Source organism: Lithobates pipiens, unplaced genomic scaffold (assembly GCF_037356315.1).
Source record: "Lithobates pipiens isolate NorthernLeopardFrog02 unplaced genomic scaffold, aLitPip1_a1.2 Scaffold_28, whole genome shotgun sequence".
Classification (NCBI taxonomy): Eukaryota; Metazoa; Chordata; class Amphibia; order Anura; family Ranidae; genus Lithobates; species Lithobates pipiens.
The window spans coordinates 101,327,309-101,351,356 of NW_027507789.1; the positions used below are offsets into that span (position 1 = coordinate 101,327,309).

Genomic DNA, 24,048 nt, shown 5'->3' on the forward strand with positions numbered 1-24,048 from the left:
ACTCAAAATGTACCCCTCTGGTACCCTCCTGAAAATCCCGTTGAGAATGGTTACCCAGAGGGTATTGATTATATGAAGAATGGGGAGCAGAATGATTATTATTATTACTGTGTTGTACTGTGGATGGGTTAATACATTGTTTGTACCCACCATCTTTAACTCGTGATTATGGGGTTAACATGTTTTCTATATTAGGGATGATTACGATATATATATATATATATATATATATATATATATATATATATATATATATATATTGTACAGGACGCCGTGGCTGGGTCCTGGAAGGACGCTATATTTCCCCTCTGTTTGGTTTGTGGTCTCTTTAAGGGAATAAAATTGATTGATTAACCCACCTGTTAAGGAAGTGTCTTTAAAAAAACAAGACAGGAAGTGGTAGATGGGTGTGGAGGAGTGGAGAAGACATGGTGGATGGTGTTTATTTTGGGTTGCAGCAACTGAAGTGGACAGCAGTGTCCTGTTTGGAAGGCTCCTGGCAGGAGAAGCTACCTGCCATCAAGATCAAGCTCTGTTTTTGATAAAGACAGCTATTCTGGACTTTGCAAGTCGGTGAGACTACAAACCTTTTTCCTTTTGTTTTTGGCTGCTGTAAAGCTATTTAAGTTTAATAAACCCTTTGTTGTGTGAAAAGCCTATGTCCTGCGATCTACCTGGTCCCCCGAACATTACAAGTGGTGCTCGAATGCAGCAGGGCAAAGTAACAGGCGTTTTTTTGCTTTTTTTTTTTTTTTTTTTGCATTGGGTTTAAACTGACATTTAAAGGGACAGTACAGTGAATTTATGTCCTGGGTTAAAGCTGCACAACTGTTGAAAGCTGAAACAATGGAGCAGCTAATTAAACAGCTGTCCTTGGCTAATATGCAAGCGCAGACTCGCCATGAGGAAGCAGCCCAGCAAGCGACCTTACAAGAGGTTATGCAGGCTCAGATGGCTGTCTTAAAAGAAGCAATGCAACAGCTTTCTCAGAGCCGTGAACAAGTGGCCGTTGCCCCTGGCAACCAGGTGACCATAAGGGCAAGCCATTTTTTGCAGAAACTGTCCCCGAGTGATGACGTAGAGGCGTTTCTGGCTACATTTGAGAGGACAGCAGAGAGAGAAGGGTGGCCCCAGGGCCAGTGGGCTGGCTTAATTGCTCCTTTCCTCACCGGAGATCCTCAAAAAGCCTATTTCGACCTACCACCAGAAGACCCTAAAGATTATCAAAAATTAAAGGCGGAAATACTGGCTCGGTTGGGGGTGACTACGGCTGTCCGGGCCCAACGAGTGCACCAATGGAAGTATCGTCCAGATTGGGCACCACGTTCTCAAATGCATGACCTGGTGCAACTAGTAAAAAAATGGCTGCAGCCCGAAGTGTTGTCTGGTCCCCAAATTGTGGAGCGGGTCGTGCTGGACCGATACTTAAGGTCACTGCCAGACGACCTTCAACGGTGGGTCAGCCATGGAGACCCCAAAACAGTGAACCTCCTTGTCGAGATGGTGGAACGATATACAGTGGTGGAGTATCTGCTTGGCCCTACCAAGCGTCAAGGGCCCAGTCTGCCACGGCCTTTCCGACCAACTGCCACCCTTCGAAAGGATGTCCCCAGGAGCCCTGGAACCAACACCCCGGAAGGCCAAGAGTCACACCCGTTACCCCCTCAGCGACCTGTTACTGTTCAGAGAGGAGGGGAGGTACAATGTTGGCAATGTCATGCCTGGGGCCATACCCGGGCCCACTGCCCATTGCAGGAAGAGCCCATGGAATGCGGGGTTCTTCGAAGGGGGTCGTTTTATGCCCATGAAGCCTGTACAACACATCTTGACCTTGGAGAGGGGAAGTTTGAGTGTGAAGTCCAAGTGAACCACCACCCTGCACAGGCTTTGCTGGACTCTGGAAGCATGGTAACCCTGGTTGACCCTGGAGTAATTCGGAAGATCGGTCCGGTAAGCAAAATTTTGCGGGTTGTGTGCATTCATGGGGACACTAGAGAGTACCCTCTCATCTCGGTGTCCATCTCCACAGCATGTGGCACTGGTACTCAAGAGGTGGGGGTGGTAAAGAACTTGGTACATGACGTTATCATAGGACGTGACTGTCTGTTATTTGCAAAACTTTGGAGACAAGGAGAACTATCTGAAAGGTCCAGAGACTGGGAAGAAACTAGTCCCTCTGTTCCTGTTGTTGAGGGTAATAACCCTGAGATGCCACATATTCGTAATATGGACCCGGTTGATAAAAATGCCAAGGCTTTGGTTAATAATGATGAAAATAGTGCTGATACTGTTAAGGATGTCAATATGTGGGGTTCTCAGACCTACCTGAACACTGAGGGGGGGGGACCTTCCCCGCTTCAGGTAATGCTGGGGGAAGAGGATGAGGAAATGGCCTCTACCCCTGCCTTGCCAGATTTGGATGTTCCCCAGGGGGCATTTGGTACTGCCCAGATGCAGGACCCCACTTTGGCCAGGGCACGGGAACAGGTTGTAGTAATAAATGGGGAGCCCCAAGAGCCAGGTGCTAATGAGCGGTGGCCACATTTTTCAATATGTAATGAATTGCTTTATCGGGTTGCTAAAGTGAGAGAAAATGTGGTAGAACAATTATTGGTACCCCAACAGTATAGACGCAAGGCCCATGATGATGTTTTAGGGGGACACCTGGGAGTTGAAAAGACGGAGGCACGGATCGCCGACCGGTTTTACTGGCCAGGCTTGAAAGCAGAGGTAAGGAGATACTGTACCTCTTGTCCCACCTGTCAGTTGACCGATCCGGCGACCCATTTCCGGAGCCCGTTGGTCCCTCTGCCCATAATTGAGGTCCCATTCGAGAGGATAGCCATGGATATAGTGGGTCCCTTGGTAAAGTCGGCTCGAGGTCATTCTTACATACTGGTGATCCTCGACTATGCCACTCGATATCCTGAGGCGCTACCCCTGCGGAATACCTCCTCTAAGGCTATTGCACGGGAGTTATTCCAGTTGTTTACACGGACAGGTTTTCCCAAGGAAATACTCACAGACCAGGGCACCCCATTTATGTCGAAGGTTATGGCTGATGTATGCAAACTGTTCCGGATTAAACAGCTGCGCACATCGGTCTACCATCCCTAAACAGATGGATTGGTAGAACGTTTTAATAAGACCCTTAAGTCTATGCTCAAGAGAGTGGTACAAAGGGAGGGGAAAGACTGGGACTGCCTGTTACCAGCTCTCCTATTTGCTATCCGAGAAGTGCCCCAGGCCTCCACTGGGTTTTCGCCCTTTGAATTGGTATATGGGCGGAGACCTCGTGGATTACTGGACTTTGTTAAAGAAGAATGGGAAAGTGAACCAATTCAGCATAAAAGTGTTCTTGAATATGTCTCTCAAATGCAGGAGAGGATCCGAACTGTGATGCCGCTAGTTAAGGAACATTTACAAAAAGCCCAGGAGGCTCAACGACGGGTCTATAATAGGGCAGCCAAAATTAGGAACTTCCAAGTGGGGGATCGAGTAGCAGTGTTGATTCCCACTGTGGAAAGTAAATTCTTGGCCAGATGGCAAGGCCCTTTCGAGGTTGTAGAAAAAGTGGAAGAGGTAAATTATAGAGTCCACCAGCCAGGCAAGAGGAAACCTTTCCAGATATATCATGTAAACTTGTTAAAGCCCTGGACAGACAGGGAACCAGTGACCTCCCTGGCTAGTACAAAACTTGAGCCTCGGGTTGGGGTGGAGAGTGTCCAAGTAGCAAATACCCTGTCTAAAACCCAAAGTCAGCAGGCAAAGGAGTTCTTGCAGAGAAATAAATAAACATTTTCAGACTTGCCAGGGCTCACTAGTGTCATAGAGCATGATATTGTCACAGAACCAGGAGTCAAAGTTTTTGTCCGGCCCTACCGCATCCCAGAGGCTCAAAGGAAGGCCGTTTCAGAGGAAGTAAAAAAGATGTTAGACCTAGGGATTATTGAGGAATCGCAGAGTGAGTGGTCGAGCCCGATTGTGTTGGTACCGAAGCCCAATGGGACTCTGCGATTCTGCAATGATTTCCGGAAACTTAATGAAGTTTCCCGGTTTGATGCCTACCCCATGCCCCGGGTAGATGAGCTTATCGAGAGACTAGGTCCAGCCAGGTATATCACTATGTTAGACCTTACCAAGGGGTATTGGCAAATACCGTTGACTAAGGCTGCTAGAGAGAAAACTGCTTTTTCTACCCCAGAGGGGAGTTTTCAGTACAAAAGGATGCCTTTTGGATTGCAAACTGCTCCAGCCACGTTCCAGAGAGCAATGGATAAGATTTTACGACCTCACCGGAAGTATGCCTCAGTATACTTGGACGATATAGTCATTTTTAGCAAAGACTGGGAATCACATTTGCCCAAAGTGCAGGCAGTGCTGGACTCTCTTTGGAAGGAGGGGTTTACAATAAACCCTGAAAAATGTGCTCTGGGAATGGAGGAGGTGAAATACCTGGGTTATATCGTGGGTAGAGGGGTAGTGAAACCGCAGGTCAACAAGATAGAGGCTATACAGAATTGGCCCCGCCCCCTCACAAAAAAGCAGGTACATGCATTCCTGGGCATGGTGGGATACTACAGGAGGTTTGTACCCAACTTTGCCACGTTGGCGGCTCCGTTGACCGATCTGACTAAGGGTTGGAAATCGGTCATGGTGGAGTGGAATGCAGACGCTGAGAAGGCTTTTTTGGAGCTCAAGTCGGCACTGTGCCAACACCCTGTCCTGGTAGCACCTAATTTTTCAAAAGAGTTTGTTGTCCAGACTGATGCTTCCAATGTAGGATTGGGAGCGGTGTTGTCACAGGTTACTCATGGCGAGGAACACCCGATAGTCTTCCTCAGCAGGAAGTTAACACCAGCGGAGAAAAACTATGCCATAATTGAATGAGAGTGTCTGGCCATTAAGTGGGCTCTGGAATCCCTCAGATATTACCTTTTGGGGAGGAAGTTTAGGTTGATTTCTGACCATGCCCCTTTAACATGGTTGAGACAGGGAAAAGGGACTAATGCCAGGGTTACCCGGTGGTTCCTGGCACTCCAGGAATTTAAATTTATAGTGGAGCATCAAAATGCAGATGCCCTCTCCCGAGTCCATTGTTTGAGCTCCACTGTTGCCTCCACCTCCTTGGCGTTGGGGCACAGGGGGGGGATATGTACAGGACGCCGTGGCTGGGTCCTGGAAGGACGCTATATTTCCCCTCTGTTTGGTTTGTGGTCTCTTTAAGGGAATAAAATTGATTGATTAACCCACCTGTTAAGAAAGTGTCTTTAAAAAAACAAGACGGGAAGTGGTAGATGGGTGTGGAGGAGTGGAGAAGACATGGTGGATGGTGTTTATTTTGGGTTGCAGCAACTGAAGTGGACAGCAGTGTCCTGTTTGGAAGGCTCCTGGCAGGGGAAGCTACCTGCCATCAAGATCAAGCTCTGTTTTTGATAAAGACAGCTATTCTGGACTTTGCAAGTCGGTGAGACTACAAACCTTTTTCCTTTTGTTTTTGGCTGCTGTAAAGCTATTTAAGTTTAATAAACCCTTTGTTGTGTGAAAAGCCTATGTCCTGCGATCTACCTGGTCCCCCGAACATTACAATATATATATTTAATTATATGTTTCCATTATTATTTTTACTGGCAGTATACAGAAGCATGTAGTTTCAAATTCCCTTTTTCTTTATTCCCCTTTTTAAATAAATATTAAAGACACCATATATTTTTGTCCGGTTTTGTACGAAAAAAGTACTTTTAAAATGTGTTGCTGGCAGGTTTCATCTTGCTTGTGGGCATGTGGAACCCACAAGCATAAACTTTCTGGATGCAGTGAATGCTGAGTTACCAGCATTCACCGCTTGTTCCCACGCATGCTCAGTTGGCACGACACGGATTGCCATAAACTTCGATGTTGCCATCACAACGGGCGTCGTCGTCGGAAGTTCCCACCCGTGTTTTGATGACAACGAAGCTCACAGAAAACACACACAGACAGCGTCACTTCCGTCGCCAACATTTTGCTACACCCCACAATCCTCTATAGTAATGATATGCCAAGAAGGGGGTAAGCGGACATGACGGAACAGCGGCATCCGCACTGACTCCTTGGAATAATGAGCAGAGCTCCCAGGGGTCAGTGCGCCGCAAGATATGACAATCATATTTTCCCACTCCCATGGGGGTCTGAGACAGGAAACAAGCAAGAAAACAGGGATATACAGGTACCCCTTTGAAAAAAAAAATTTTCCATTTGACACTGTATGCAATGCAAGAATGCGATGGAGGTTATCTTAAAAATTTGTGTGGACTTCCGCTTTAAATACATTTAGCCAGCACCTTCAGATCATCCGATCGAAACCAATGGCAGTGCTTCTTTGTCCTGTCTAGGACTATTTAGAGCGATGGTGCAAGTGTGTGGGCATACCCCCGATGACATCACGTATGACAAAACGATTGTTGGGACACTACGCTCACACGCTCTGCGCATGTGCGATCGCTATCACACACTGATGTGATTTTATCTTGTCTGGAATGTTTTTGTGGGTCATCTTGTTTTTATGCAGCAATGCATTCCCCTCCAATAAAGCACCCTTTGTAGCATTATTGCACTATTGGAGTTTTTTCTTTTTTATATTCACTTGCACTTTTGATTGTGGATTGGAGTGGACTATCACCCATAGCTTGTTACATCATCTGGAGGCGAAGGCTCAGCATATTGGATTATCGTTCCAGGCTTCAGTCACGTTTCCAACGGATCATAGATCCAACAAGCTTTGTATGATCCCCCTGAATAAGGGTGGTCACTGGCTTTCTGGTAAGCCTCATGTCTATCTGTGGTGGTGGTCTTACATGGTCAAGTTTTCTTATTTTACTATTCATGAATGATTCACCTCACAGTGCACCAGGATTTTTCAAGAACTCAAGTCACTTTCTTATTATATCATCATATGGATATTTTGTGTATTATTGATATACTGGACTTTGTTCTCAATTAATTATCGGTATTGATTTATATGATTCACTGTCCTGGACATTATTTGCACTATTGCACTTTAATATTTCATTTGTATTAATTATTACTATAATCAATAGCGTTGCCTTTTTTAGTAGTTTAAGGTCAAACCTCTTTTCTTCTAATTTTAATGAGTGGCCACAAGTCTTTTTAAACTCCATTCTGCGAAAAAGTTTTATCCCTATTGTGGGGTCACCAGTATGGTATTTGTATATTGAAATCATATCCCCTCTCAAGCGTCTCTTCTCCAGAGAGAATAAGTTCAGTGCTCGCAATCTTTCCTCATAACTAATATCCTCCATACCCTTTATTAGCTTTGTTGCCCTTCTTTGTACTCACTCCATTTCCAGTACATACTTCCTGAGGACTGGTGCCCAGAACTGGACAGCATACTCCAGGTGCGGCCGGACCAGGGTCTTGTAGAGCGGGAGAATTATCATTTCATCTCTCTGGAGTTGATCCCCTTTTTAATGCATGCCAATATTCAGTTTGCTTTGTTAGCAGCAGCTTGGGTGCCTTTGCTGAGCCTATCATCTACTAGGACCCCCAGGTCCTTTTCCATCCTAGATTCCCCTAGAGGTTCTCCCCCGAGTGTATAGATTGCATTCATATTTTTGCCACCCAAATGCATTATTTAAAATTTTTCTACATTGAACCTCATTTGCCATGTAGTTGCCCACCCCATTAATTTGTTCAGATCTTTTTGCAAGGTTTCCATATCCACAATATGAGATACAATCTATCATTGATTCCCATAGCCTCCGTGGATGCACACAGCACCTGGCTCATTGAAAGGGGTATGGGCCAGAGGAACGCTCTTGGGTCTCATCCTCGGACGTACATGCTCCTGTCCTCCTCCGTGCCTTCCATAGACATTTTCCCCTCATACCTGGTGGTCCTCCAAAGGGGGAGGGGTCCGTGAGGAGGGAGTACTGTCAGGCCTTCCTTCTCAGAGCTCTGTGCTCAGCTGTTGGTTAATTTCCAGACTCTTCCTTCCACAGTGGCTCACCCGGTATTTATTTCCTGCTCATCAGCTAGAGCTGCTGGTTATATAAACTCCTTGGATCGGATCTTCTGTGCCTTTGCCTTAGTCATCATATCCGGACTCTCTCTGCTGTGTTTTCCTGTGAAAGACTTTTGCTTGGTTGACTTCCCTTCTGGTTCCTGATCCTGTTTGCTGTACCCGACATCGCTGATCTCTGGACTCCTGCTTTTCTGGCTTGTTCTGACTAGCCGCCCTGGTTATCGAACTCTGGCTATGTTTTGACTACGTTTGCTCTGTTAATACCATTTTATTAAATAGTGTGATTTTTACTGCACCTCTATCTTGGTCTCATTCATGGTTCCTGACAGAGCTAAGCTATCATTCAGAAATGTAGTGATTGCCGACCAGAATTTGCCGACTCCAGGGAAATCCCATATCATGTGGAAAAAATCTCCAGCAACTGCTTGACACCTATAACACTCTGATGGCGCCAGTCTACCCATTTTATGTAGCCCGAGTGGGGTATAATAAATTCTATGTAAGTACAGTATTTTAATTGAATCCGTTTATCCCCGGCTGCCATAACGCCTATGGTTTGAGAGCCCACCACTTTCTCCCAAGAATCATCTTTTTGTTCAGGGATAACCGCCTGCCACTGAGTCAGAAGCCTTTGCTTGTGAGGGGTACTGGGAGCAGTCAGTAACAAATAGTACCTAGAAATCAACTTTGTGTGGTCTTTCTCAAACAGTGCAAATTCCAACTCTGAGGTCTAAAGAAGGCTATCCCGCAAACCAAATTGGGCTGCTACCATGTGCTGGAGTTGTAGATAATCAAAGTAGTAATTTCTTGGGATGTCAATCTTCACCCTCAGAGCAGCAAAAGATTTAAACACCCGCAAAGAAAACAGCTGATGGGAATACTTAAGCCCAAAATAAGCCCATTGATGTCTATCAGAAAGCTTAGCGAGTTCTGCCGAATATTAGAGAATACAGGCCTTGCATGTCAGTGCAGTGACAGCGAGTAAGGTAGTGTGTGTTGGTTCTGTTGGTAGTGGTAGAGAATACAGGCCATGCATGTCAGTGCGGTGACAAGGAGTGTGGAAGTGAGTGTCGGTGCAGTGGTGGCCAGTGAGGAAGTGTGTATCATTGTAGTGGCGGCATGTAAGAATGTACAAGCCGGTGCATGGACATGTCAGTGCAGAGGGAGTGAGCAGGCTTGTATAGGTCAAAGCAGTGTCAGTGTGTGGGGTGGTGCATTGGTGGGGCGCATATTTTATGTGCATTAATTCTGCGTCAGCAAGCAGGGCCATACATATTAGTGCAGTGTCAGCTATTGGGGTCATGCACGTTGCTGTAGTGTCGACAAGAAGATTGGTATGTCTCAGAGCCCAAAGAGAAAAATGAAATAAAAATAACCAAAACTGCCATCTAGGGACAAGGTTCCATATTCTTTGTGAAAATAGCAGGCACAATGTTGGAATGTAGTTGATAAAGAATGAAAAGTGAAGATAGAATAGATCAATAAATTGAGTGTATGTGACAAAAAGGGATCTTAGCAACTGCAGCCTGGGGTAGTCGATGTGTTACTAACAAGAAGTGTGGAACACTGAATGCAAGGCACAGAGAACAAGCATACATTGACTATAGTGTTGACGATTGTGGCAAAGAGCATACATAACCTTTTGCCTTCCTCTGGATCAGCTGTGGGTATAGAATTGGGTATATGGGATTGTATGATATTATTATTATTATTATTTTTTTTGTGATTGAACTGGATGGACTTGTGTCTTTTTTCAACCTAACTATGTAACCTGTATACTCAGGAGAGACTGAGAGATAGGGAGAAAGCAATATATATGTAGTGAGAACATGGTCACTGCTGACAAATTTGTTTTTGCTCTGTGGGCATCAGGGGCATCAAGTGCGGTAAAATTTATGACTGACTGTGGATTTGTCTGTGCCAGTAACGAAGTGGGAAGAGTCCCAAGGCTTGCATCTGCTGCCTGTAGCTTCCCTATAGGTAGTGATGTCTTCCTGAAGTGAGGTTTCCTTTGAACCAGTTTTAGATGGCTAGCCCTCCCACACACTGCCTGCATGGAGATGTTGTCTAGAGGCATTGCGACAAAAAAATGTAACAAAGTGCACCCTCTACCACTCTTTGATAACCAGGAGGTTTGTGGGAGAGTGGCAGTAGCACTCCCCCTCACATTCTGGGTTTTTCTATTACTACAACTCTAAAATTATTTAGCTCAGCATCATTTGAGATTAAAGCCCAATTCCAGCTTGGCATCATTCAGAGGTCTGGCGTTGAGTCTTTCCCTTCATTCTATTATATGCACAGCAGACCTCCTTCATTTAGATGCAAACCATCTTTAGCATATAAGTTACACACCAAGAAAAGTCAGCTCTGTGCTCTAGAAATACAAATCCTTCTCTCTTGCTCCTGCTGCCTTTACTATGTGGTTAATGACACAGGCAAACTTAGAGAGAATATCATATTCCTTTCATCTTCATCTTAATTCTTTAAATTGATTCTGACGTACAGTATCTTCCAACTTCCATGTATTAACACTAGTATTTTAAAAGATTCTGACACAAACATAGATGCTTGGACTGCCTCCCATGCCTGGTTATAAAACCACTACAGATATGGCCTGGCCCTAGTAAACAAAATGGTTATTGCCTATTTTTTTATTTTTTTTTAAATATCAGTTGATAATGGGTGGCTGAAATAATTCATGCTTTAGCACATAACTGCACTTGGAAGACATATTTTAGATGGGAACAGATCTGTGGACCTAATGCATGGAGATGTCAGGGGGATCAAGAGTTCTTTGCAAACAATTTGGTTGACTGAGTGGTTTACCATTATTGAGAGACATAGAATGCATCTGGAAAGTATTCACAGCGCTTCACTTTTTCCACATTTTGTTATGTTACAGCCTTATTCCAAAATTGATTAAATTAATTATTTTACTAAAAATTCTACGAACAATACCCCACAATGACAACATGAAAGAAGTTTGTTTGAAATCTTTGTAAATGTATTAAAAATAAAAAAAATCACATGTACATAAGCATTCACAGCCTTTGCCAAGACACTCAAAATTGAGCTCAGGTGCATCCTGTTTCCACTGATCATTCTTAAGATCTTTCTACAACTTGATTGGAGTCCACCTGTGGTAAATTCAGTTGATTGGACATGATTTGGAAAGGCACACGCCTGTCTATATAAGGTCCCACAGTTAACAGTGCATGTCAGAGTACAAACCAAGCCATAAAGTCCAAGGAATTGCCTGTAGAACTCTGAAAGGTATAGATCTAGGGAAGGGTACAGAAAGATTTCAGCAGCATTGCCATTCCCATTGAGCACAGTGGCCTCCATTATCCATAAATGGAAGATGTTTGGAACCACCAGGACTCTTCCTAGAGCAAGCCGCCCAGCCAAATGGAGCAGTCGGAGGGAGAAGGGCCTTAGTCAGGAAGGTGACCAAGAACCCGATGGTCACTCTGAATTTCAGCATTTCTCTATGGAGAGAGGAGAAACTTCCAGAAGAACAACCATCTCTACAGAACTCCACCAATCAGGCCTGTATGGTAGAATGGCCAGATGGAAGTAACTCCTCAGTAAAAGGCACATGACAGCTCGCCTGGAGTTTGCCGAAAGGCACCTGAAGGACTCTCAGACCACGAGAAACAAAATTCTCTGGTCTGATGAAACAAAGATTGAACTCTTTGGCCTGAAAGGCAAGTGCCATGTCTGGAGGAAACAAGGCACCAATCATTACTTGGCCAATACCATCCCTACAGTAAAGCATGGTGATGGCAGAATCATGCTGTGGGGATGTTTTTCAGCAGCAGGAACTGGGAGACTAGTTAGGATTAAGGGAAAGATGAATGCAGCAATGTACAGAGACATCCTTGATGAAAACCTGCTCCAGAGCACTCTGGACCTCAGACTGGGATGAAGTTTTATCTTCCAACAGGACAACGTCCCTAAGCAAACATCCAAGATAACAAAGGAGTAGTTATGGGACAACTCTGTGAATGTTCTTGAGTGGCCCAGCCAGAGCCAAGACTTGAACCTGATTGAACATCTCCAGACATCTGAAAATAGCTGTGCTGACACTACCCATCCAACCTGATGAAGCTTGAAAGGGTCCTGCAAAGAACAGTGGGAGAAACTGTCAAAAATAGGTGTGCCAAGCTTGTAGCATCATGCTCAAAAAGACTTGAGTCTGTAATTGGTGCCAAAGGTGCTTCAACAAAGTATTGAGATAAGGCTGTGAATACTTATGTACATGTGATTTAAATCTAAATATGCATAGATTACAAATTTCTTTCACGTTATCATTATGGGGTATTGTTTGTAGAATTTTGAGTAAAATAATGAATTTAATCAATTTTGGAATAAGGCTGTAACATAACAAAATGTGCAAAAAGTGAAGATCTGTGAATACTTTCCGGATGTACTGTATGTTGTGTTGTTCTAAAGGCTAAACACATATACAGATTTCACTTGTGAAAGAATACATAATTTTCTGAGCCTCCCACTCCAGCCAGATAATATTCTTCCACTCCAGCTACAGCACAGCTTGATCATGAACATACCTCTAATTTGCAGGGAGGAAACGCCAGCAAAGCTATGGGTTATTATTTTGGTCACTGTGCACTCTCCTGTCAGCAAGTTCCCTGTCAGCACATGTGCTCCTAGTGCTGTTCACCCCCCCCCCCCCCCCCCATAGATTCAAACCATCTATGGGTGCACCCCTGATCTCTGCACGCCGCCAAAACGTTTTTTTTTCTTTATCTTATCTTCTTAACACTTGGTAGTCATATCCCAAAAATTGTAAGAAGTATCTTTTTTTATCTCATGGACGAAATGTGAGAAATAACGTATATATCATACAATCATTCCATAAGCACATTCCACATACACTGCATATATAATTTAAGGAAAATATGCTTATAATACAGTTTACCATTTGCCAATCATGCTGCGAATGGTTCTGTTCCCACCACCCAGTTCAATAAAATTCAATTGGAAAATCAAGAGTCAGGTAGAAAATTGTTGGCTGAACGGTGACTGTATCCAATCAGATTTTGGTCTGGGAAGTCGTCTGGGAAGATTCCTAGGGGTACTCAATCAATTTCTCTATCTAGTTGTATATGTCTATCCTTACACTTTCTTTTCTTACATCATTTTCATCTTAACATTTTTTCTCATTCCCAGGTTTCCACAATGAAGCAGACTCATTGCTAACTGTCACATCAAATACATCCTATAACAGCCTGCGTGATCCCACAGAGGCTCGCCGCCTGCTCAATCTGCTAGCTCAGGAGACCAGTATGTTTGAACAGCACACTATTCCCCCTGAGAGGTACCTCTTTGTACTGGTATGTACCACTGACATCTTCCCCACACCTCTATACTTACAGAGCTTCTTATGCCGTGTACACATGACCTGACTTTCCGGCAGGAAGTCCAACGGAATCTGTCTGACAATCCGATCGTGTGTGGGCTAATCCGATCGTTTAGAACATCGAAATAGAACATGTTTCAAATCTGTCCGATGGACTCAATTCCTATCAGGAAAACCGCTCTGTGTGCTGGTCCGACGGACCAAATACAACGCAAGGGAAGCCTTTGGCTACTGGCTATTGAACTTCCTTCTTTAGTCCTGTCTTACGTCATCAAGTTCAAAATGAACAGACTTTCGAACGGACTTAGTCCTTTCATGTGTGGCCAAGTCCGTTTGTTCGGAAAGTCTGTCGGAACTCCGCCGAAAGTCAGTCGGGAAGACCATCGGATCTAGTCTGCCGGAAAGTCCTGTTGTGTGTACGCGGCATAAGTGTAGCCAGTCCTGAATGTACCCATCCTTCATAAACATTTAAGACAGTCATTTGAAAGCTGTATGGTTCTTCTGCATTTCAGATTGCTAGGACCCGTTGACATCGTTGTGGTATTAGGTCTCTATGATATAGTTACATGAGCTGCTGAAATATGATTTCACCCACAAAATGGCCTTTATGTTGTATGATTCAGAGATTTATATGATTTCAGAGATTTATAATGCCCTGTACACACGACCGGTTTTTCCATTGGAATAAACTCTGAAGGTTTTTCTGACGGAGTTCCGATGGAATTCCGGTGAAACTGTCTTGCGTACACACGGTCACACCAAAGTCCGAACGTCAAGAACGCGGTGATGTACAACACGTATGACGGGACTAGAAAAAGGAAGTTCAATAGCCAGTTACTTGCTTCAGAGTATGCGTCATTTTTTGTCCGTCAGAGCAGCATACAGACGAGCAGTTTTCCCGATAGGAATTGGTTCAGTTGGAAATATTTAGAACGTGTTCTATTTCTAGGTCCGTCAGAATTTTCAAAAAAAAAAGTCAGATGAGGTATACACACGATGATAAAAAGCTTCCAACTGACTTTTTCTGTCAGACATTCCGCTCGTGTGTACACAACATTAACCCTTGAGTCAGTAAGCAAAACTACAACATACGGTATATACTATATGCCAGTGTGAATTTTGGTAGCAAATTTTGATTTAGTTTTAGTCTTAGTCTTAGGACTAAAATGGCATTTTAGTTTTAGTCTTCTACAATTGTTTTAGTCTTAGTTAGTCGACTAAATCTCCAGTACATTTTTTTATGTAATTAATTATGACATATAATCATAAACATAGGTTGGACTTGATGGACTTGTGTCTTTTTTCAACCTCACCTACTATGTATGTAATAATGTAATATTTTAGTCAACTAAAACTCATTTTAGTCATCTAAAATCTAATGGGTGTAAATAAATTGTAATGCATTAGATAAACATTTCTCTACAATTTCCAAACACATTATATACTACTGGAGTGAAAAATCGAATGTTATTTATGGTATTGAGGTATGAACATGAACATGCACTACAGACGAGTGTTCATTTTGAAGCCAAATTTCAATTTAGTTTTTGTCTTAGCCTTTTGACTAAAATGGCACTTTAGTTTTAGTCGTATTTTAGTCATCTCAATTGTTTTAATTTTAGTCTTATTTTAGTCGACTAAAATAGTATTAATTTAGTCTACTAAAATGTTTTAGTTGTTTAATCAACAAAATTAACACTGTTGTACACGTGGGTTAGTGTCACTGTATATAGTAATAATATAAATTACAGATTTGTTTATATAAATAAGCAATAAATGAGGTCAATCCAAAACTAATCTTTAAGATATATATATTTTGGGAATGCTAGAGCAGTGGTAGTCAACTTACTTCATATATGGGTTTCTCCTGATATCAGTAAATGACCTATAATGTTGAATGTATGTAATGCTACATAAAGTGGTCAGAAACAGCAGACATACTGCAGTAGATACTATATAGGATAAATTAAACAGACCTTGGCTCAAACTGCCTTGAACACATAAGCTAGAAAGATAAAATATATGTGATTTTATCGTTTCAAAAAATACATATAACATATTCCCCAAAAACATTATTAAAAATGTCCATTATTCTTACCAGCAGGGCCCTGTGTTATAAAATGTCAGAATATTTCATAACCGTCTGCCAGAATTATATTTCTATACCATAGCTAATTTCTTATAAGTAGTTATACCACACCCACCGCACGGCTCTAAATAAGCAACAATGGTGCCCACAGAGGTTGTCTCTCACTACTAAATGCAGCGGTGCATCCTGAGTTTGTTTTATAGCTTAGGTAACATATGTAGCTAAGTCTTGAGCCTCTGCAGGCCTAATGGTGACCTCCAGAGCTAGGAACAGCCGACATCCTTCTGTGTAGAGTGGGTTATGAGGCATGGTGGGTGTAATGCCAGGTAGATTAATAGGCGCCAGACACTTCTTAAATGCAAAGAGATTTATGTTCTCTTAAACAGAACTGTGGGAGAGAGGGTTGGGGCCAGGACACCCTTTAGTAATTGTAACATTAATTAGCAGACTTCTATAGGTAGACAGCCATGCAGGGAAAGGCACCCAGCCAGACACCACATCAGCATGTGTAGTAAACATGTGCACTGACAAAAATATTTGTTAATTTTCATTTTCGTTTCATTTGTTTTTTTTGCTTTTCGGAAATTCGGAAAATCGAAAATTTGGAAATTTCGTGAATTTTCAAATTTCGATTTTTCAGATTTCCAAATTTTCGGATTTTCAGATTTCCGAATTTTGGAATTCAGGAATTCAAAGATTTGAAAGTCCAAAAATCTGAAAAAAAGAAAGAAATCTGTTTAATTAACCACTTAAGGACCGCCGTATTGCCAATGTACGTCATTACAATGGCACAGGCAGGCACAAGCACGTACATGTACATGCCTGCCTTCCAGCGGGTGGGGGGTCCGATCGGACCCCCTCCCGCTGGATACGGCGGTCCGTTTCCCTCCAGGAGTGATCCGTGATGAGGGGATGGCCGTTGGTTTCTGGCCACCCCCTCTCGATCGCTCCTGGCCAATGACGAACTTCCTCCCACTGTGTATTGTTTACACAGGAAGGAGGAAGTGATGTCATTCTCCTCGGGGCGGTCTTTTTGACCGGACTACGAGGAGAAGACTAAAAGTAAGTGCACCAAAACACTACACTGACACATAGGTACACATAGGTACACAAACCCCCCCCGATCCCCCCCGATCCCCCCCCCCCCAGTCACAGTGTCACTGATTGCATTGATCATTTCTTTACTGATCAATGCAGTTGTAAAAGTAAAAACTGTCAGGGCAGTTAGTGTTAGGTCCAGGGTAGCCCCCTATCACCCCCCAATAAAGATTTAACCCCCTGATTGCCCCTAGAGTTAACCCTTTCACCCCCTTTTGCCACTGTCACTAAGCGATCATTTTTCTGATCGCTGCATCAGTGTCGCTACTGTCGCTAGGTAGCTAGTTATTTTTTTAGGTTCACCGCCAGGTTTTTATATCGCTAGGTACCCCGATATACTACCCAATAATGGTTTTAACATCCTGATTGCCCCTAGTTAACCCTTTCACCCCCTTTTGCCACTGTCACTAAGCGATCATTTTTCTGATCGCTGCATTAGTGTCGCTACTGTCGCTAGGTAGCTAGTTATTTTTTTAGGTTCACCGCCAGGTTTTTATATCGCTAGGTACCCCGATATACTACCCAATAATGGTTTTAACATCCTGATTGCCCCTAGTTAACCCTTTCACCCCCTTTTGCCAGTGTCACTAAGCAATCATTTTTCTGATCGCTGCATCAGTGTCGCTACTGTCGCTAGGTAGCTAGTTATTTTTTTAGGTTCACCGCCAGGTTTTTATAGCGCTAGGTACCCCAAAATACTACCCAATAATGGTTTTAACATCCTGATTGCCCCTAGTTAACCCTTTCACCCCCTTTTGCCAGTGTCACTAAGCGATCATTTTTCTGATCGCTGCATCAGTGTCGCTACTGTCGCTAGGTAGCTAGTTATTTTTTTAGGTTCACCGCCAGGTTTTTATATCGCTAGGTACCCCGATATACTACCCAATAATGGTTTTAACATCCTGATTGCCCCTAGTTAACCCTTTCACCCCCTTTTGCCAGTGTCACTAAGCGATCATTTTTCTGATCGCTGCATCAGTGTCGCTACTGTCGCTAGGTAGCTAGTTATTTTTTTAGGTTCACCGCCAGGTTTTTATATCGCTAGGTACCCCGATATACTACCCAATAATGGTTTTAACATCCTGATTGCCCCTAGTTAACCCTTTCACCCCCTTTTGCCAGTGTCACTAAGCGATCATTTTTCTGATCGCTGCATCAGTGTCGCTACTGTCGCTAGGTAGCTAGTTATTTTTTTAGGTTCACCGCCAGGTTTTTATATCGCTAGGTACCCCGATATACTACCCAATAATGGTTTTAACATCCTGATTGCCCCTAGTTAACCCTTTCACCCCCTTTTGCCACTGTCACTAAGCGATCATTTTTCTGATCGCTGCATTAGTGTCGCTACTGTCGCTAGGTAGCTAGTTATTTTTTTAGGTTCACCGCCAGGTTTTTATATCGCTAGGTACCCCGATATACTACCCAATAATGGTTTTAACATCCTGATTGCCCCTAGTTAACCCTTTCACCCCCTTTTGCCAGTGTCACTAAGCGATCATTTTTCTGATCGCTGCATCAGTGTCGCTACTGTCGCTAGGTAGCTAGTTATTTTTTTAGGTTCACCGCCAGGTTTTTATATCGCTAGGTACCCCGATATACTACCCAATAATGGTTTTAACATCCTGATTGCCCCTAGTTAACCCTTTCACCCCCTTTTGCCAGTGTCACTAAGCGATCATTTTTCTGATCGCTGCATCAGTGTCGCTACTGTCGCTAGGTAGCTAGTTATTTTTTTAGGTTCACCGCCAGGTTTTTATATCGCTAGGTACCCCGATATACTACCCAATAATGGTTTTAACATCCTGATTGCCCCTAGTTAACCCTTTCACCCCCTTTTGCCAGTGTCACTAAGCGATCATTTTTCTGATCGCTGCATCAGTGTCGCTACTGTCGCTAGGTAGCTAGTTATTTTTTTAGGTTCACCGCCAGGTTTTTATAGCGCTAGGTACCCCGATATACTACCCAATAATGGTTTTAACATCCTGATTGCCCCTAGTTAACCCTTTCACCCCCTTTTGCCAGTGTCACTAAGCAATCATTTTTCTGATCGCTGCATCAGTGTCGCTACTGTCGCTAGGTAGCTAGTTATTTTTTTAGGTTCACCGCCAGGTTTTTATAGCGCTAGGTACCCCAATATACTACCCAATAATGGTTTTAACATCCTGATTGCCCCTAGTTAACCCTTTCACCCCCTTTTGCCAGTGTCACTAAGCGATCATTTTTCTGATCGCTGCATCAGTGTCGCTACTGTCGCTTGGTAGCTAGTTATTTTTTTAGGTTCACCGCCAGGTTTTTATATCGCTAGGTACCCCGATATACTACCCAATAATGGTTTTAACATCCTGATTGCCCCTAGTTAACCCTTTCACCAGCGGTCACAGTATAAGTGTCACTGGTGACGCTGGTTAGCCAGTTAGTTATTTAGGTTCCCCGTCAGGTTTTTATATAGCGCCAGGGACCCCCATATACTACCTAATAAAAATGTGAACCCCCTGATTGCCCCTAGTTAACCCTTTCACCACTGATCACCGTATAAGTGTTACGGGTGACTGGTTAGTTTGCTTTTTATAGCATCAGGGCACCCACCATTTATTACCCAATAAAGGTTTAACCCCCTGATCACCCGGCGGGTGATATCAATTAGGTTTTAGGGTCAGGGTCTGCGTCGCCCCAGGCAGCGCTAGGTTAGTGCCAGTACCGCTAACACCCACGCGCAAAGCATACACCTCCCGTAGTGGTATAGAATCTGAACAGATCAATATCTGATCTGATCAGATCTATACTAGCGTCCCCAGCAGTTCAGGGTTCCAAAAAAACGCATTGTTAGCGGGATCAGCCCAGATACCTGCTAGCACCTGCGTTTTGCCCCTCTGCCCAGCCCACCCAAGTGCAGTATCGATCGATCACTGTTACTTACAAAACACTAAACACATAACTGCAGCGATCGCAGAGTCAGGCCTGATCCCTGCGATCGCTAACAGTTTTTTAGGTAGCATTTTATATTTAAATCCGGAAGGCAGTGCTTGGTTTTCGGGGTCCCGTACGTGGCTAGGCTCCCAAAAAGTCCCCCACATGTGGTATCCCCATACTCGGGAGAAGCAGCAGAATTTATTTTAGGGGTGTAATTTGACTTCTGCCCATAGTATGTGTGAGCAATATATCATTTAGTGACAACTTTGTGCAAAAAAAATAAAGTTTGTAATATTCCCGCAACTTTTGGCAAAATATAAAATATTCCATGGACTCAACATGCCTCTCAGTAAATAGCTTGGGGTGTCTACTTTCCAAAATGGGGTCATTTTGGGGGGTTTTGTGCTATTTTGGCATTTTATTGCCTTTGAAACTGTAATAGGTAGTGAGGAGTTAAATCAAAAATTTGCACCCTTAGAAATCCTGAAGGTGGTGATTGGTTTTCGGGGTGCAGTGCGCGACTAGACTCCCAAAAAGTCCCACACATGTGGTATCCCCATACTCGGGAGAAGTAGCGGAATATATTTTGGGGTGCAATTCCACATATAACCATGGCATGTGTGAGCAATATATCATTTAGTGACAACTTTTTGTAAAAAAAAATGTTTTATTTTTTTTTGTCATTATTCAATCCCTTGGGACAAAAAAAAATATTCAATGGTCTCAACATGGCCCTCAGCAAATAGCTTGGGGGGTCTACTTTCCAAAATGGGGTCATTTGGGGGGGTTTGTGCCATCTTGGCATTTTATGGCCTTCAAAACTGTGATAGGTAGTGATAGGTAGTGAGGAGTAAAATAAAAAATGTATGCCCTTAGAAATCCTGAAGGCGGTGCTTGGATTTCGGGGTCCCGTACGCGGCTAGGCTCCCAAAAAGTCCCACACATGTGGTATCCTCGTACTTAAGAGAAGCAGCAGAATGTATTTTGGGGTGTCATTTCACATATGCCCATAGCATGTGTGAGCAATATATCATTTAGTGACAACTTTGTGCAAAAAAAAAAGTTTGTAATATTCCCGCAACTTGTGGCAAAATATAAAATATTCCATGGACTCAACATGCCTCTCAGTAAATAGCTTGGGGTGTCTTCTTTCCAAAATGGGGTCATTTTGGGGGGTTTTGTGCTATTTTGGCATTTTATTGCCTTTGAAACTGTAATAGGTAGTGAGGAGTTAAATCAAAAATTTGCACCCTTAGAAATCCTGAAGGTGGTGATTGGTTTTCGGGGTGCCGTGCGCGACTAGACTCCCAAAAAGTCCCACACATGTGGTATCCCCATACTCGGGAGAAGTAGCGGAATATATTTTGGGGTGCAATTCCACATATAACCATGGCATGTGTGAGCAATATATCATTTAGTGACAACTTTTTGTAAAAAAATTTTTGTTTTTTTTTGTCATTATTCAATCCCTTAGGACAAAAAAAATAAATATTCAATGGGCTCAACATACCAATCAGCAATTTCCTTGGGGTGTCTACTTTTCAAAATGGGGTCATTTGGGGGAGGTTTGTACTGCCCTGCCATTTTAGCACCTCAAGAAATGAGATAGGCAGTCATAAATTAAAAGCTGTGTAAATTCCAGAAAATGTACTCTAGTTTGTAGACGCTATAACTTTTGCGCAAACCAAAAAATATACGCTTATTGACATTTTTTTTACTAAAGACATGTGGCTGAATAAATTTTGCCCTCAATGTATGACTAAAATTTAGTTTATTCAATTTTTCTTATAACAAAAAGAAGAAAATATCTTTTTTTTTCAAAATTTTCGCTCTTTTTCCATTTATATCGCAAAAAAAAAAAATCGCAGAGGCAATCAAATACCATCAAAAGAAAGCTCTATTTGTGGGAAGAAAAGGACGCAAATTTAGTTTGGGTGCAATATTGCATGACTGCGCAATTACCAGTTAAAGCAGCGCAGTGCGAAATTGGAAAAAGACCTCTGGTCCTTAAGGTGTTTATTGGTCCGGGGCTGAAGTGGTTAATAACTAACTATTACATTAACGAGTACGAATTTATCCGATGTTACGAATTATCTGAAATAACGAATGCCGCATCTAAACAAATGGAACGGAACAAATTAATAATAATAAATAATTAATAATAATAAAAAGGTTTTATTATTATTATTAGATCGTTACGTTCCATTTGGTTAGATGTGGCATCCGTTATTTCATAATATTAAGATAATTTGTAACTTCGGATAAATTCGTACTCAATACGTTCACTAACAGACAAATTTGAAAGGAAATTCCAATACCTATAAGTTAAAGAGGAAGTAAACCCTGATGGGTTTACTTCCTCTTTCATTCCCTGCAAAGGAAAAGCATAATGGACTACTATGCATCTTTCTTCAGCTATTCACAGTGGTCCCTGGTAACAAGGTGGATGGGCCCTTAGTGGCGACAGCTTCCCCTCAGCCCAGCAGCCAGATGCCCCGGGTCTCTGGCCTAGCAGCCCAGGGCACTACGACACACGTTTACCCTTAGACTGCTTTCACACCACACCGCTGATAGCGGCGGCGGTAAAACGCCGCTATGTTTAGCGGCGTTTTACCGCCGGATTTGCGGCGCATTTCGGCCGCTAGCGGGGCGCTTTTACCCCCTGCTAGCGGCCGCAAAAGGGTTAAAACCGCCGGCAATACGCCGCAATAGCGGCGTTTTGCCGGCGGCATTACAGCGCTGCCCCATTGATTTCAATGGGCAGCAGCGGTGGAGGAGCGGTAAACACACCGCTCCTTCCCCGCTCCAAAGAAGCTGCTGGCAGGACTTTTTTCTGATGTCCTGCCAGCGCACCGCTGTAGTGTGAAAGCCCTCAGGGCTTTCACACTACAGACAATGGTGCAGCTTCTTTAGGGCGTTTTTCAGGCGCTATTTCTAACGCTATAGCGCCTGAAAAACGCCCTGGTGTGAAAGGGGTCTTAGTCATCCAGGTGACATAGAACCCTGACCCCCTGACATCACCCAAATAAACAGATTCTGCCACCAGGCCAAGGGACCTAAAAAAAATGCTGCCCATTGGCTGAGACATCCCATTCATTCCTAATCTATACTTGCAATGCCCTTGTCTTATTCAATCTAGCGACAGAAGGGAGAAGTGCAGCAATTCCAGAATTAGGGTGAAATCAATTGACCTCCTAACAATTAGCCAAGGCAACTATAACTTGGCAGATAAATTTAAGAGCAACCCCGCCTAAACATCAAGGTACTACATCCTCCCCCTATATAACAAATCTCTATCAGTGCAAATAATAACCTTAACCACTTAACAACCGCCCATTGCCGATTAACGGCTTCAGGGCGGTTGTTTAACTCTGAGAGGCCGTTAATCAACGGCCTCCCAGAATTCTGCTCTCGCGCGCCCCCTGGGACGCGCACACGAGAGCATCCGTGACCGCTGGGTCCAGTGGACCCGGCGCATCACGAATCACGGTAAACGGCCGCTCATCGCGGCCGTTTACCACGTGATCGCTCCGTCAAATGACGGAGTGATCACTTGTAAACAAACCGGCGTCATGTTATGACGCCGGTTCCTCCCTCCCCCTCTCTGTACCGATCAGTACAGCGGAGGGGGAAGAGATTGGTGTCAGCAGCGATGTGGGCTGCATCTGCAGTGCCCACATCGCTGCTCACCGAAAATTAACCCCTCAATTCCCTGCCAACACTCTGCAATACCCTGCAACACTCTGCAATACCCTGCAACACTGCAATACCCTGCAACACTCTGCAATACCCTGCAACACTCTGCAACACTCTGCAACACTCTGCAACACTCTGCAATACCCTGCAACACTCCGCAATACTCTGCAACACTCCGCAACACTCTGCAACACTCCGCAACACTCTGCAACACTCCGCAACACTCTGCAATACCCTGCAACACTCTGCAACACTCTGAAATACCCTGCAACACTCTGCAATGCTCTGCAACATCCGCCAATACCCTGCAACACTCTGCAATGCTCTGCAACAACCGCCAATACCCTGCAACACTCTGCAATTCTCTGCAACACCCGCCAATACCCTGCAATGCTCTGCAACGCAATACTCTGCAACGCCATACTCTGAGATACCCAGCAATACTCTGAGATACCCAGCCATAGTCGGTTGATACCCTGCAATACCCAGCCATAGACATCCCCCCCCCCCCCCGCGGCCCTCCGGTGCTTCTACCGAAATCGCTAATACGATCAAAGCCAGAATCTTTTTTTTTTTTCAGGCTTCCCAGCTTAGAGGTGAGATGTGGGGTCTTATTGACCCCACATCTCACTGTAAAGAGGACCTGTCATGCCATATTCCTATTACAAGGGATGTTTACATTCCTTGTAATAGGAATAAAAGTGATCAAAAAAATTATTTTTGGGGAAAAAAATGTCAAACTAAAATAAATAAAGTAAAATGAACAATAAAAAAAAATGTTTTTTTTAAAGCGCCCCTGTCCCCATGTGCTCGCATGCAGAAGCGAACGCATACGTAAGTCCCGCCCAC

The 24,048-nt window shown here is 43.7% G+C and overlaps 1 protein-coding gene across 1 annotated transcript in view; it reads left to right on the forward strand.

The window, feature by feature from the left end:
* The window catches only part of LOC143935542 (melanoregulin-like), a 204,442-nt gene that overhangs the window by 57,533 nt on the left and 122,861 nt on the right, over positions 1-24,048 (forward strand). Inside the window, exon 4 of the mRNA XM_077459489.1 lies at positions 13,217-13,380. Coding sequence (XP_077315615.1) covers positions 13,217-13,380 — 164 coding nt within the window. The remainder of the gene's footprint in view (positions 1-13,216; positions 13,381-24,048) is intronic.